The 15,615-nt window shown below is 41.0% G+C and overlaps 1 protein-coding gene across 1 annotated transcript; it reads left to right on the top strand.

The window, feature by feature from the left end:
• The first annotated feature begins 856 nt into the window (after window positions 1-856).
• PSMD6 (proteasome 26S subunit, non-ATPase 6) lies at window positions 857-15,296 on the top strand. Its single transcript, XM_019728355.2, has 8 exons — window positions 857-1,090; window positions 1,856-2,061; window positions 4,412-4,557; window positions 4,831-5,050; window positions 5,160-5,268; window positions 10,016-10,184; window positions 14,867-14,944; window positions 15,088-15,296. Exons 1-8 carry the CDS (start codon window positions 946-948, stop codon window positions 15,182-15,184), a joined length of 1,170 nt encoding a protein of 389 aa, XP_019583914.1. The 5' UTR covers window positions 857-945; the 3' UTR covers window positions 15,185-15,296.
• The last annotated feature ends 319 nt before the right edge of the window (window positions 15,297-15,615 follow it).

Here is a 15,615-nt window from a genome sequence, read left to right as displayed (position 1 = left end):
GTTCCCTAACCTCTTTGTGCCTCAGTTTTCTTATCTACAAAATGGGCTAATAGTACTACCTCCTAGTAATAACAGGATTAAAATGAGATGATTGTCGTGCATGGTCTCAGCTCCCGCTCCCCGCACAAGAATACAGGATATGGTGACGCCAAAAAGGAACAACAACAGAGCCATAGACAGGGGAGTCATACCACGATATTCTTGATGGCTGCCAGTAGAGACACAAAAGCAAACATCCTCCAGTACCCAAAGGAGGGGTCTTCCTGCACCCCAGTCTGGCTAGCAGGGGAGACACAGGAAGTAGGATCTACAGGATCCCGCAATCCGCCATCCGCTTGCTATCCGCACTTGCTAGACTCAATCCGCGCGGCTTCTCTGCCAACCAACCAACCCCCTAGCCAAGCCATGGCAGTTATATTAGAGACTAATGGCTAATGGGTAACAGCTGATGGCCATCTACTACCGGAGCCAGCACCTTTCCACGTAAGGCCGAGAGCCTGGAAACTGCACACTGGGACTCTGTCCCCACAATGACACACGTAAAAGGCCAGGCAAAGAATTAAGGACTTGACAAATTGTGATAGTTGTTTTTTATTGTTGTTATTATATTTTCAAAATCTTCAAAGACTGTCAGCTCCTATCAATTACAAACGGAGTGAAAAGTAAAACAGCTAAAAAGAGGAAGGAAGAAGTTCACGAAGTCGAACTTCGGGGTTGGGCTTCAGACACTGAGACCCGCGAAGCCCAGCGCGAGGGAAGCTCCCAGCCCGCCGAGCGTTCCCGGACACGTCCAGGAGGGGTCGCTGCCGGTGGAGGTGGATCCCGGACCGGAAGCCGGGCGGGAGGCTGCGGGGCGCGCTCGCCGACTCCTCCCGCTTCCGCCGCCGTCGCCGTGGCTCCGCGCTGAGTTGCCGTCTGCTCTGAGCCGCGTCCGCCGCCGCCGAGATGCCCCTGGAGAACTTGGAGGAGGAGGGTCTGCCCAAGAACCCCGACCTGCGCATCGCGCAGCTGCGCTTCCTGCTCAGCCTGCCCGAGCACCGCGGGGACGCGGCCGTGCGCGACGAGCTGATGGCGGCCGTCCGCGATAACAGTGAGCCCGCGCGAGCGCCGAGTCAGCGGCCTAGGCCTGGGCTGGCCCCGCGCCCCGGAGCCCGCGGGGATTTCCCCCGACGGGGCTCCGCACCCCGGGGCGTCCCCCTCCTGGGGTCCCCGAGGCCAGGCCTGGCTTCTCACACCCTCAGGACCTTCCTCTTGTTGGGGGAGCCTTCGGGGACCGCCGGCCTTGCTCGCAAAGGGGTCTGCATCGGTGTGGGCGCTTCCCCTCGGAGAGCAGCTTGGGGGGAGTCCTGAGGTCGTTAGCCCCGTGCTTCGCACAGAACAAAGACTTACTGTCATTAGCGAGCGGAGCTGGGCTGGAGGTAGTCCCGCAGGAGAGTCACGCTGTCCGTGTGTAGGACCCGGGTCGCTTCCCTAAGTCCTTCTAGCAATCTGTGGCTCTGAGCTGTATATGCTTGAACATACGTGTCTGAGTGTGTGAATAAACAAGCTTACCCTTTACGTTGCTTGAAAACTCTTGGAACAGAAGCCATCAAGAGGCAAACCGAGCCCCACTAGAGGTTGGCAGTGCCAGGATCGGCCCCGATGCAAACCTGCCAGCAGCAAACACTTACGTTTTGTCAAGCCCTTTACCAGGCGCTATCCCATTTCTTCCTGGTAGTGAGTAGGAGGCTGGTGGATGACCTAACCGTGTGTGTGTGTGTGTGTGTGTGTGTGTGTGTAAGAAGTGGGTGGACACTGACTCTAGGGTACGAGGGGTCCCTTGCTATTAAGTCACATCTCTATTTTTGGCTCTCAGACATGGCTCCTTATTATGAAGCCTTGTGCAAATCCCTGGACTGGCAGATGGACATGGACCTGCTTAATAAAATGAAGAAGGCAAATGAAGAAGAGTTGAAACGTTTGGACGAGATGCTGGAAGATGCAGAAAAGAATCTTGGAGAGAGCGAAATCCGCGATGCTATGATGACGAAGGCAGAGTACCTCTGCCGGATAGGTGACAAGGTGAGTAGAGATGGTTTCCCCGCTCTGGATAGTCTAGAATGGGCACTATTCTAAGTTGGTAATGTCTTTAAAATCAGCTTCCTTTAAAAAAAAATTCAAATGTAATGTGCCTACCTGAACTAGTGAATCAGTGCAAAAAATTAATAAAGAGAAAGGTAATAGTCTTCTTGCTACACCCTATCTATCATCTGCCCCACACACAGCAACCAGGTGTGTATTCTTCCCCATCTCTCTTTCTACCAATAAAAACAAGTGCACAAGCAGAAATTTTTGTTTACTGCTTTTACAAAATTGGGATCATTCTCAGTAGTTCACTTTTCTCACTTATCTTGGTTGGGAAGCATCGTTTCTGGTGTCTTTTTAAAAGTATTCTTTACACAAGTAATAATCTTATAAAAAACTAAAGCATTATATAGTTAATATTAAAGTTCTGTTTGATCTTTCTTTATTCCCTACCTCCTCAAAGGTAACCTTTTGAGTTCTTTTATTGTACATTTACGGGCATCTAAATGTACCTGTAGAAATTAGGTAGTATTGTGTTTAAATATTTTTTTTTAAATCAATGGGCGATAGTATATTCATATCCCGTTTATGAAGCTAATAGCCTTGTAGGGCTGTGCCATAGTTTACTTAGCTATTAAGCCATTGATGGACATATATGTTATTTTCAGCTATTTTTGCTATTACAAGCTGCTGCTGTAAAAACATGCTTGTATATGCTTTCTTGAGTATATATGCTAATATTTCTCTAGGGTATATTTTGTAAATTGAAACTGCTGGGACAAGGAATGATTTTTCTCTTAATATGTGTGGTCAGTTCTTCCACATAGCAGCCAACCTAATTAATACTCCACTATCAGTGCAGAGAGGGATACCCAACAGTATTGGATCTTTAAAGTTTTTAAATGTAGTAGTTGTGTAATAGTGGTTAAGACGATGGGCTTTGAATATCCTTTATTTTAAGCACTGTACCCTAAAGTATTTCCATGACAGATGACATAGTGTTAATATAAAAAAAATAAAATGTTCTGGGCTCTTGGATCAGATTGCCTAGTTTCTGTTTCCGGTTTCAGTAATTATGATTTACTGGCCCCTCAGTTTCCTCATCTGTAAAATAGGGATAATGATAGTTCCTACATAATGAGAATTAAAAATAAAGGCAAAGAGCTTAGACTAATACGTGGCACAAAGTGCTTAAATGTTAAATGATAGGCACTATTATTATTTAATTTAAATTTAAAACATGTTTTCTTCTTCTGATTATAAATCTAAGATTTGGTCATTGTAAAACTTTGGAAAATACAGAACATTTTAAAAATACCTAATAGTGTGTGTGGTTTTCTAGGTTGTGTGTATGTTTGATTTGATTTGATTTTAAAGAGGATACATTATTACATATGAATGAGAAACTTAACGCTTTTGATTCAGACCTTGAGGAATTTCAACAAGAACATGCTTGAATCAATATCAGGGGGTTGTAAATGAGTGATGTTCTAACATTCTGTTTATCAAAAAGCATTATTCTAAAAAGAACAGCTTCTATTTCTCCCGTTTACTCTTATTTACAATTACTAAATAATAGACTTAATGGATTTTTATTCACTGTGTTACCACTGATTATAGTTATTATTCTTTTACGGTGCCCAGTTTGTTACAGATTTATTCATGGAAGCTCCTTCAAGAAGCCTTCTTTGTACTTTTGACGTTGGTCTTCCTTATTTTTCTCATGCAGCAAGATGTCACAGGCTCCCCTGTTATTTTCACTCTCCAAACCTGGAATCATCTATTTTTCCTAGGATCCCTGGTTTCTTTTAGTGGGGGTATTTAAAAACCAAGATCTGAGTGCTAGGTGTACCCGTTACTGTCTTGCAAGTTCCTTTTACAAATTTATAATTACATAAAACTAAGATAAAGGCAAAGAGCTTTAAGTCAGACACATACTAGAAATTACCAAATATAGACATGATTTTATCCATGTTCATGTTTTAAAGCAATAGAAACATTTTATTCCACAATGCTGATCATTTGCAATAAAGTAATTTTAAAGTAATATAATTGTTAAAGAGAAAAAATATTGAAACAACTGTGAATAAATTGTGAGTGTTTTTCTTATATTGTTTTCTAGAATACAAGTATATGCTTAGGCACATCTGATCTATTTTTTATACTTTATGCAAGTGGAGAGAATAGTATAATGAAGCCCAGCTTCAGCAATTATCAGTGCATGGCCATCTTGTTTTCTCTCTGCCCCTGCTTATACCCCCAATCCCTTAAGAGAATCCCAGACGGCTGATAGCTTTTGCAACTTGTCATCTGTTCTCACCTGTTGTTGCCTTGGTTCTCTTGACAGGAGGGTGCTCTGACAGCCTTTCGCAAGACTTATGACAAAACTGTGGCCTTGGGTCACCGGCTAGATATTGTGTTCTATCTCCTCAGGATTGGCTTATTTTATATGGATAATGATCTGATCACTCGAAACACAGAGAAGGCCAAAAGGTACTTGTTAACAGTGCGGATCTAGTGCCTCTAAATTATTATGCTATCAATAAGAAATTGATGTAAGAAATTTGCCAATTTTTCTTTGTTTACTATTTTCTTAGTAAATTTGGACAAATAATTGGTATACCAATTTAGTAAAATATTTTTGTAAATAATCCTTTTGGTTCAAGTTGTTAAAAGTTGTTTTATCTTTAGAAATAACACAAAACTTGTAAAAAGTGGCATTGTCTATATCCAGATTATGACTTTATACTGTTTTTTACTTTATAGCTTAATAGAGGAAGGAGGAGACTGGGACAGGAGAAACCGCCTAAAAGTATATCAAGGTCTTTATTGTGTGGCTATTCGTGATTTCAAACAGGCAGCAGAACTCTTCCTTGACACTGTTTCAACATTTACATCCTATGAGCTCATGGATTATAAAACCTTCGTGACATACACTGTATATGTCAGCATGATCGCCTTAGAAAGACCAGATCTCAGGGAAAAGGTAACGACTGAGATTTAATACTCATACTTAAGGTTACTTCATGCTTTTCTAACTTAAATACACAAAAATCATTAAAGCAAGACATTTGTTTTTTAAAAAACGTCCCTAGGTTATTAAAGGAGCAGAGATTCTTGAAGTGTTGCACAGTCTTCCAGCAGTTCGGCAGTATCTGTTTTCACTCTATGAATGTCGTTACTCAGCTTTCTTCCAGTCATTAGGTAAGGATAGAATGGCTCATTCTGAATTTCTGTCTTGTTCCTGATCCTGTTTGCAGATAACCTAAGATGATTTTTCACATATATGAAAAATACAGTGTGTGATAGCTATATGTCCGTGATCAGTATGGCTAACTTTTGCCCATTTTTGTTTGGGGGGGGTTAGCAGACTGACCTGTTTTTATACAACCCAGGGGGTAAGGTTAATGCTTACATTTTAAAAGAGTTGTAAAGAAAAAAAATGTGACAGCTGTGTGGCTCTCAGTGACTAAAGGTATTTAGTGCCTGGCCCTTTGCTGAGAAGTTTGCCAGACCCCCTAATTAGAGTCTTAGGGGTGAGCAAATGGTCCTAAGTATTGACTCGTATCAGGAAAGATGTGAGGGAATCCTGAATCTCCTCGTGGGTTTATGGTAACTGAACCTCAGATTCAACAATGGATTGTTCTTGATGCAGTAGCTGTTTTTGCTGATTTGCAAATCATTTTCAAGGGCTGTAGGTTGAGAAAATAATCAGTCGAAAATACTTGTGGTGTTCTCCAAAGCTAGTTTACAGTGATCCCACCTACACAGATGTGCTTGTTTTCCCTCTTGTCCCGTTTCTTCCTGGCCATTTGGCTTCCTGCTGATGAGCAGGCATCACTAAGATGATAAAAGAATTAACTTGCATCAAATCAACCCAGGGATTGTTTTTCCTAAAACTTAACGAACTCGGCTTTGATATATTCTCTTGTTAATGCTGCAAATTTCAGAAAGTATTTGGTTAAATAAGTAGGTAGTGTTCATGAAAATTGGGGAGTGTGATTTCAAATGATGATCTTCCTAGTTTTGGAGTTGGTTTTGGCGCAGTGTTTATGGGGTGCTTTCTCCATGCATGCAGTTAGGCTGCTCCATGAGGATTCATACCTCTTACTTACCTCCTGTAACATGGGACCGGGCTCTCCAGGCATGCGGACTGCCTGCTTGACCTTGTCCTGGTGTGTTTGCACACAAGGCTGTGTTGCAGAACTGCTCTTCTCCTTTCTCGTGCTTGTAGATGGAGCTCCTGGTCATTGCTCTGCGCAGATGGGGGGCATCTTGTTTTTGTTGCTGTTCTTCAGTCAGAACAAATCCCTTCTCTGCATTCCTGGAGCCTCTTCCCCTCTTTTTACTGAGATATAAATCACATACCACAAAATTCACCATTTTAAAGTACATTTCAGTGGTTTTAGTGTCTTGATAAGGTTGTGCAGCCATCACCACTAATTCAAATATATTCATCACCCCAAAAGGACATCTGTACCCATAGCGGTGACTTCCCATTCTTTCCCCTAGCCCCTGCGACCACTAATTTTTATACAGCTATGGATTTGCTTATTCTGGACATTCGTATAAATGGAGTCAGACAGTATGTGGCCTTTTGTGCCTGGCGTCTCTCACTAGCATCATGCTTTATGGACCGTCTGTGTTGCAGTCTGTATTATATCAGTGTTTCATTTAGTTTTATGGCCGAGGGATACTCCACTGTATGGACTTACCACATTTATTTATCCATTCATTAGTTGGTGGACATTTGGGTTGTCTCCAGTTTTTAGCTGTTAGAAATAATGCTGTAATGAACATTCATATACAAGTTTTTGTGTGAACATGTTTTCATTTCTCTTGAGTATATACCTAGGAGGGGGATCACTGGGTCATATGGTAGCTCTTTGATTAGCTTTTTGAGGAACTGCCAGACTTTTCCAAAGCAGCTACACCATTTACATTCCCACCAGCAATGTGTGAGTGTTCTGATTTCCCCACATCTAATACTTGTGATTGTGTGTCTTTTTAATTATAGGCGTGAAGTAGTATTTTGTGGATGTGATTTGCATTTCTCTGACGGCTAATGATGTTGAGCATCTTTTCATGCACTTATTGGCCATTTACCCCATTTCTAAAACTTAATACATTGTTTTGTGATTTTTTTTTCCTTAGACTTTCTCTCTTCCGATAACTAGAATTATTAGGAGCAGAATTTATGCTTTTTTTAATCTTTGTAGTGACCCCCGATACCAGCTCAGAGTCTGGTACATTATTGAGTACTCTGTGTAAATGTCTATTGCATTAATTAAATCAGTAATTTAAGAGAAGCATGAGGGGAAATGCTATCCCAGTGTAATGAAATTGGCTTTTGGAAACCTATGAATGGTGAAAGTATTAACGAGCTCTCTCCGTCCCCTTCCCTACTAGCAACGTTTTATTTCAACACTTTCAGATGAAACTTTTTATCTTTACCAATTTTATACATTTCCCAGATATTTTAAATTAAGAAGACAGGCTAGTCAAATTTTCTTTTGGTGACAGTCATCATTATTTTCATTTATTAACAAAGTTATCCTTTATTCTCTGCTTTGGTATAGTGAGACAGGTAGGGCTTATTTGCTTTTGTAAGACTGTTTGGTTCTCCAAATATTCATAGACTATGTGCTTTAAAATATTTCATATGAAAAAAGAAATAGCATCATTTTCTAGATAGTACCTGATTGTTTTTGAAAATTAAGAATAAACCGAGAGAGTGGAAGGTATTGTGTCCCATCCTATCCCGAAATCCATACACACACATTCACTCACACACACAATTCTTCCAGAGATACACATTTTAAGATTTTGTCGTATATCCTTCCAGGCCTTTTATTCATTGATATGTACTTTAAGAAACAAAAACCACACACAAAAAACCAAGGTTATATGGACACATGGAAAAATTTCAGACGGTATCATGTATAGAAGAAAAAGGCTTTCTCTAATCTGTTATCCTTTCTCCAGAGGCAACAGCTGTTAGCAAGTTTCAGTGTATCCGCCAGAGGCATTTGTATGTAGAGATACAGGCATAAAATACCTTTAAACATGTGGATGGATTTTACATGCTGTTTTCTAAGTACCTTTTTTTCCCTTCCACAGTATAATGTTTGTATCTTTTCATGTCGTTATACAAATAGCTGGTCGTTGAGTCTGTAACTATTGTTAAGTGGCTGTCGTGTATCAAGCACTGAGTACATATGAAGTGACAAATTGACACTTGTTGGAGCTTCCAGTTATCTTTTTTTAAGGACCTCCTAGTATTTCATTCAATTAGATGTGCCTTTTTCCTTTACTGATAAAAAATGTGTTTGGTGTTTATTATAAGCAACCTTGTTTTGAACACTTTTTTACAAGGCATATTTTCCACTTCCACTTGTTATTTTCTTAGGGAAAAAACAGAAACAAAAAAAAATTTTGGATAGGGTAAATACATTGCATCTTGATCATTGATTGTTGCCCTCCAGAAATATTGTGCCAATTTATTAGGTTGGTGCAAAAGTAATTACGGTTTTTGCAATTGTTTTTAACCTTTTAAACCGCAATTACTTTTGCACCAACCTAATACATTTACACAATTTCTATTTTACTCACTTAACATCATTTGAGAGTCTGTCCTCTTCCCCTCATACCCAGCCAGTTTGAGAAGAGAAAAGTAATTTTATTGATGTTTTGTGGGGTTCTTTTTTGTTTTTTTGTTTTTTTTGGCCAAGGATGGTTTGTTAAGGTGGCACATAAAAGAAGGAAGAAGATATTTTATGTTGGGCTTGTGGATGTGAGCCGTCCTGACCAGCAAACATTTTTCTTACCATCCTGTTCCATAGGTTTTCTTTGCCGTGTTTTTGTCCCCGTTTAATTGTTGTATAAATGACATGTAACTATAAGTTTAGGTGTATAACAGTGATTGGATAGTTGTGCATTTCTTTTATTAGCAGTGAGAATGAGCCTCATCTCCTGTTCGGGGCCGTTGATGTGTGTGTCCTCGTCTGCTCTGATGTTGACCAGCCTTTGCTTGTGGCTCCAGCTTTATGGCCTCATCCTGTGTTAGACGTCTCAGTGCTGACCGCCCCAGACTTGCCCATTGCTCTTTTCTCTATCTTCATTCTGTCATCAAATACATCTGGATGGTAATGATCCCCAAATTCATGTCTCCAGGCTCAGGCTTCCCACTGAGCACCAGACCCATGCCAAACGCCTCCTGGATAGCTTTACTCGGATGTCTCATGGGTGAATCCACTAAAACTCTGCCAAAGTATAATGCTGGAATTTCAAACCCATCCCATCCCCCTGAGCGCACCTCCAAAAACGAAACAAAAATTCTGCTTCTCCAGGGATCCCAGTCTCGTTCAAGCTAGCAATATGTCTATTCTTGACTCTTCTCGCTCTCCTTCCAAATCCCTGTAGCTGTCTCCCTGCTACATCCTGAATCTGTCCTCCTTTCTGTTCTTGGGCGTAGCCAGGTCTTCCTGCCGTGGGACCTTTGCGTCATTCGCCCGCTGTGCGCCTCCTGCTCTCTGCCCAGCGGCTCCTCAGAAAGGTCTCCCTTCCGCCCCCGTCAGGCCCAGGGCGGCCTTCTAGTCACACTCTGTCCCGCAGGTCACTCCTTTTCTTCACAGACCTTGGCAGTCGCCGAGAGTCTCTTGTTCATTTGTTGATCTCTGCTCTTTGGAAACCTAGTTTCTGTGGGAGCACGGTCCTTGTGTTTTGGTTTACTGCCATCGCCTCAGTATTTAGAGCCTGATACAAGTAGTTATTCAGTAAAATAATTGTGTGATTGCTCATTTTACTGTTCAGTTAATCTTTTTTTAATTGACTTATAAGAGCTCTTCATAGACCAAGGCTATTCATTCCTATCATGTTATAAATATGTCCTCCAGTTTCTCTCTTTATCTGAAAGGGAGAGTCTTATAATTTGTCACCTTGTTCATTGCAGCTATTGTGGAACAGGAAATGAAGAAGGACTGGCTTTTTGCTCCTCACTATCGGTACTATGTGAGAGAGATGAGAATCCACGCGTACAGCCAGCTGCTGGAATCCTACAGGTCACTAACCCTTGGCTATATGGCGGAAGCCTTTGGTGTCGGTGTGGAATTCATTGATCAGTAAGTTTAAACAAGTTACCTTTCTCCCTGTTTGCATTGCTTCCCTCAATTATGAAAAAAGTTAAGAATTTTTCTCTGAATATTATCAAAACACTTCTATTATCTCTGCCTCCATGTTGTGCCCCTTCTGTTACAGATGGGGAAACTGAGTTGGAGAGAGGTTAAGTGATTTTGCAAAAGTTTATTAGACCAGTTGTTATCAAAGTAGCCTTCTGCTTCTTTCTGGACCACATTGCTGCTAAGCGTAGTGACTCTTGGATCTCTATCTCACATTTCATGTGAGGTCACATTTCCTCTGATGATGCCTTTCAGTTTTAGGGTGCTGCTACGATTCTGGGCAGAGTGGTTAAGACGGGGCTCGTAGCCCTTGCGTGAATGACTCATCAAGTACTTACTTACTCAGCCATTACACTGTGGTTGGCGTTGCGTTAGATCCCCATCTTTGTGGACCTTCATTCTAGTTTTAGAGGAGAGACGGCGAGTAAGCAAATAAGTACATAAGGTAATTTCAGACAAAAGTGAGTCTCCAGAGACAATGAAATGGACTGGAAAGATGTGTGTGGCTGCAGCATCGGGGCGGCCGTGGAGTCACCAGGCCTGTGCGTGGGGCCTGCTGGGCCATGCTGCGGACCTCCGCCTTTATGTCGATGCTGGGGGAGCCAGTGGAGGACTTAAAGGGGTGGGGAGGAATGGTCATGATTTCATGCTGTGTCTCCCACAGACCCAGAGAATGGGGAGAAGACGTTGACAGTGGCTTGGACGAAGGTAGTGGAGTAGTTGAGAGCAGTGGAAGTTCAGACTGTGTGCTGTCCGTTTGGTATCAAGAGCAGTGGTTCCCAAACACAGGTCTTTTACATGTTCACGATGTAGTTTTCATTGGCCCACAATGAAAAAAAAGTGATTTATTGGCTAAAATAATATTAAGTGAAGCGGCATTTCATTTTAATAAGACCATTCTCTTTCTTTTTAGTGGTGGTTTTTCCTAATTTATTATGAAAAATTTCAAACATGCAAAAAATTATAAAGAATTAATACTGTGAATTCCCATATATCCTTGATTCTCCAATTAATGTTATATTTGCTTTAATCACATATCTGTTCATAGATTTTAACTACTTCAAAGTAGACTTCAGATGCCAGTTCATTTTATCCCTAAACACTTTAGCTTGCATATCAGTATTTATTTATGGGTTGCTTTGTTTTGAGGTAATATTTACACTCAGTGGAATGCACGGATCTTAGTGTAACTCATACTCCCCTATGGAGCCATCACCGGAAATTCCCTCATTCTCTTCCTTTGAAACAAATAAGTGATAGTAATTTTTCGGTGTTTTAAAAATTATCCTTACCCGAGTGAAGGCTGGTATCCTTCGGTTGGTTTTGTTTCATTTCTGAATTAACTCGTCTGAGATTCAAGTCTGGTCAGCACTGCCTGAGCGAGTTGTTTGCTAGGATCAGGGGTGGCCATGATGAAGGTGGTTTTCGTGACTCAGTGGAAGGACTGAGCAAGTACATGAAAAAGGGGCATTGGCTTGTCTTGTTCTAGCTCTGCCTCTACAAAGCCGTGTGGCTGTGGTCAGGCTCCCTCCCTTGCTCAGTTTCTTACCTGTAATGTGGAGGTGCTGCAGCCTTCGGTGACTGGGGGCAGCGGCGGCACGGATGAAATGGTGGCGTCACACTCAGCAGCCATCTAGACGCCCGCAGTGTTCTGTAGTCATTACAGTGACGTTAGAATTCAGGGCAGGTGGTACGTTGCAAGGTAGGTGGTATTTTGAGTTGTTTAGTTTTTTCTTCATTTTCTAAGATCAGCTCTAGAGACAAAGCTTGTACCACTCAGCTCTAATTGTTGTTACCTACGGAGGCCTTGTTTTAAATTTCCGTAACTGATTCAGGTTTTCATGTATTCTTTCCCCCGCCCCCTTACAGACTTATTTTAGGTGAAAGCCTTTTTAAAAGATGGGCTGATTTAGTACTTTTGAACAATAACTCTACCTCGCTCTTCTGCTGCTGCTTCTTTAGCCTCAGGATGATACTGTTGGAGAAAGGGAAGGGGCCATTAGCTGAGTAAACGCTTCCACTGCCATGTTTAAGGTTAGAAATATTCAGGGGCTGTGTTCCACAGTTTTCTTTGTAGGTCTTTTGTTTGAAACTTGGGATGCAAATCTGACCAAAAAAAGTACAACTGGACATGTACTGAGGGCGTGGAGCAACACAGAGGTGGGAAGACGAGGGGACAGGTTTGATTAGCACAGAGGGAAATAAATGACAATAAAGGTAGTTTGGACCTAAAGTGAGGAATGGGACCAGAAAGGAGGCTGCGCCCAGATTACTCTTGGCACACATAGTTCAGAGCGAGCGTAACTGGGAGGCCGAGGATTTGATCAGTGTCTGAGAAATGGACGCATCCACAGATGGCTCCTTGTGGGCATTTAGACTGGATGTCATTGCATATTTAGGATTTGTATAGGCAGTGATGGAAAAGAGAGCTTTCCAGATGGAAGAAGCAGCACAAATAAATGTAGGAATGTGTTTGAGAAGCCAGTACCTAGTTGTGCTGGATGGAGCGTGTGGTCCTATGTACGGGGAGTGCACTGAGGTAAGCAAGCCCAGAAGGATACCAGGTTGGACCTAAAGCAGTGTCTTCATGCCAGACTGAAGAGTTTCAGACGTGTTTGGAGTCTCTTCTGGGTCTGTCTTTCCTCCTGCTTCCACTAGTCTGGTGATAATAGGAATGGAAAGCAGCAGCCGAATTGTCAGCAGGTCCACAGCTCAGCAGAGGCCATCTTCAGTCAGAATTTGCTAGTAAGTCAAGGGCAGTGTATTTCTTTATCTTCCTGCCTGGTACCTTGTTCCTAAAGCAGAACATCAAGATTCTTCTTTAGAGGTTTTCCTTCCTGTTCTATCGATTTGGGAGCAACTAAGAAGGCTGGTGATGATTCAACTTGATTGTACAATTTGTGCTGTATACTTCAGTCTCAGAATAAGAGTTGCAAATGGGTTTAGCGGCCAAGGTCTAGAGGTGCAACTGTTTACTTGGAAAATGAATATAAGTGAGTTTAGAAACACTGCTGATCTTTTTAATTTTTAGGTTTTGTCTAAAACCACTCAGTTACATGACTCAAAAAACTAACAGTTGAAAGAAGGAATGGATCAAATATCTTTGCTATTGAGATAATAGAAATAAAGCGTGCTATAGAAGCACGTACAGTTCTTGCTAGTTTAGGATAACCTCCAGCTTAGAATCTTCAATAGTATAACTTAATTCAAGGCAGTAGTGGGTCTTTCACCACTGACTGACCAGTGGCAACTAATTATGATACTTGATCACTTCTTTCAAAGCACACTCTACACACTTTTTTCCTCTAATTAAAACGCTTGTTCTTCAATGAGTATGAGACACGGTGTTTGCCTCAGACCTTCCTAACTGGTGCATTAAACTTTGTTCTTCCCAGTATAGTAGCATTTCAGAGTAGCTTTAATCTGCAGTTTCAGTGAGTGAAGTTGATCTTTTTTATGTATATCCTTCACCCATGTTCTAATGAGTCATTAGTCTGATTTGTAGTATTTTCTAATTTATACTGCAGACCTCTTTTATCCACACTGTCTATTGGTTTTGATGGTATTTTCCTATGTAGAAATTCTCTTTACATAAGAAATCTTACGTGATTTCCTAGGCACCCTCAACGCCATTTAGTAAGCCAACCTTTCCCCATTAATTTGCAATGGCATTTTTGTTAGAAATTCAATTCTTAAGATTTAGAGTTCCTTTTCCGTTCATGTTTATGTGCTTGGATTGAGATGTCTTAGTGTAAACAGAGAGTAATGTGTTCCATAGTTTTTATTGGAAATCTCGTTTTTCTTGATTAGGAGGGCTCACTACATGAAACCTCAGTTTAACACAGTCCTAATGCAAACGGGTCTGTATTTTAAAGGACTCATCTTACCATTTGTTCTCTGTAGTAGCATTATGCAGCTGTCTTCGTAGAGCTCTTGTACATTCCTAAGCATTTACTTTTCTTTTCCCCATGTTACATGGTGGTGGACTATCTTTGGAGAGTCTCTCTCCTGGTGCTGGTTTTTGAGGTACGAGTATATGTGACCATGTTTAAATAGTTGTCTCAATGAGGTTTCGGTCATAACCGGATATGGACACTCAAAGTACCTTTCGCAGTCACAGCAGATTACGTATCATCTTTGCATGCGCGGTCCTACTTTATTAGTACGTTATTCTTTTTTCCTGAGATTTTGAAAATCCTGAGAGTTACCTGCTCCTTAAAAGTTAAGTTGAAGGAAACTAGGCAGTTTAATCAGGTTGGTCCCCACCCCCCTCAAAAAATCTCGTTTCCTTATATTTATTGTTTTTCTAACTTAGTTTTTTTCTCTGAGCACTTCCATAGCTCCAGAGACTTGCTGTGATGGTTTCATCCTGTGACATCTATGCCCCATCTGAGTATGAACTTCTAGGGTCACGTGGGTTTGGGCAGATGACTTCATGTTTGGGGGTAATCCTGTAACACAGCAGAGGAGGTCTTCTCTACGCTCATATTCAGTAGCTAAGGAGGGAGAGAAACTAAATGTTCCCTTGAAAGACAATTGAATCATGTATTTAGTGTACTTTATACTTTTCTAAGATTTCTCTATAAGGCTAATGCTGAAGGCTTTTCTTTTTTTCTCTCAATTAGGGAACTCTCCAGATTTATTGCTGCTGGGAGACTACACTGCAAAATAGATAAAGTGAATGAAATAGTGGAAACCAACAGGTACTTTTAAGTTTGTGTATCATTTGTAATACTTCCCCGAATAAGGGGCATTCTTAAGTGCCTGCTTTTAAAAGTAGGTCAACTATTGTTACGAGTAATGTGACTGGTAAATAATTCATTTTTTTTCTTGAATTTATTTATAGACCTGATAGCAAGAACTGGCAGTACCAAGAAACTATCAAGAAAGGAGATCTGCTACTAAACAGAGTTCAGAAACTTTCCAGAGTAATTAATATGTAAAACCATGTAAACAAAGGAATTCCTTTAGAGAGAATTATTTGGAATTTTTATAGCTTACTTTACTATGTGCCCAGTTCAACTCTATAAAATAAATACTGCATTGTTTCTTTCAGTTTACTTTTTTTCTTAAACATATCTACATTAAGGATGGGATCCAGTAATGTTAAATAATGTCACTTTTATGTTATGTGAGTATCTCCAGTTTATGGAGTAATGGTTAAAATCAGAGGACATAGTACCTGAGTTCAAATCCTGCCTGCCTCAGCAGTAAAATAGGGATAATAATACAAGCCCATCATTTCTTACCTTTAAGTGTCCTGAATTTTAGAAAGAAGAGTAGTACACGCTATACATATAGTAGGTCAAGATTAAACACGCTGTCCCTCACTGAGTGATATAAGATAGGACATATATGTATCATAAGCTTCCCC

Source organism: Rhinolophus sinicus, linkage group LG10, assembly GCF_036562045.2.
Source record: "Rhinolophus sinicus isolate RSC01 linkage group LG10, ASM3656204v1, whole genome shotgun sequence".
Lineage (NCBI taxonomy): Eukaryota > Metazoa > Chordata > Mammalia > Chiroptera > Rhinolophidae > Rhinolophus > Rhinolophus sinicus.
This window is presented reverse-complemented; position numbering and strand designations above follow the sequence as displayed.

Bases quoted from the DNA above. Each gene is read 5' to 3' on its own strand.
- PSMD6 (XM_019728355.2), top strand. From the start codon at position 946: ATGCCCCTGGAGAACTTGGAGGAGGAGGGTCTGCCCAAGAACCCCGAC. The intron at 5,269-10,015 runs GTAAGGATAGAA...TGTTCATTGCAG, and splicing joins AGCTTTCTTCCAGTCATTAG to CTATTGTGGAACAGGAAATG. The intron at 14,945-15,087 runs GTACTTTTAAGT...ATTTATTTATAG, and splicing joins GAAATAGTGGAAACCAACAG to ACCTGATAGCAAGAACTGGC.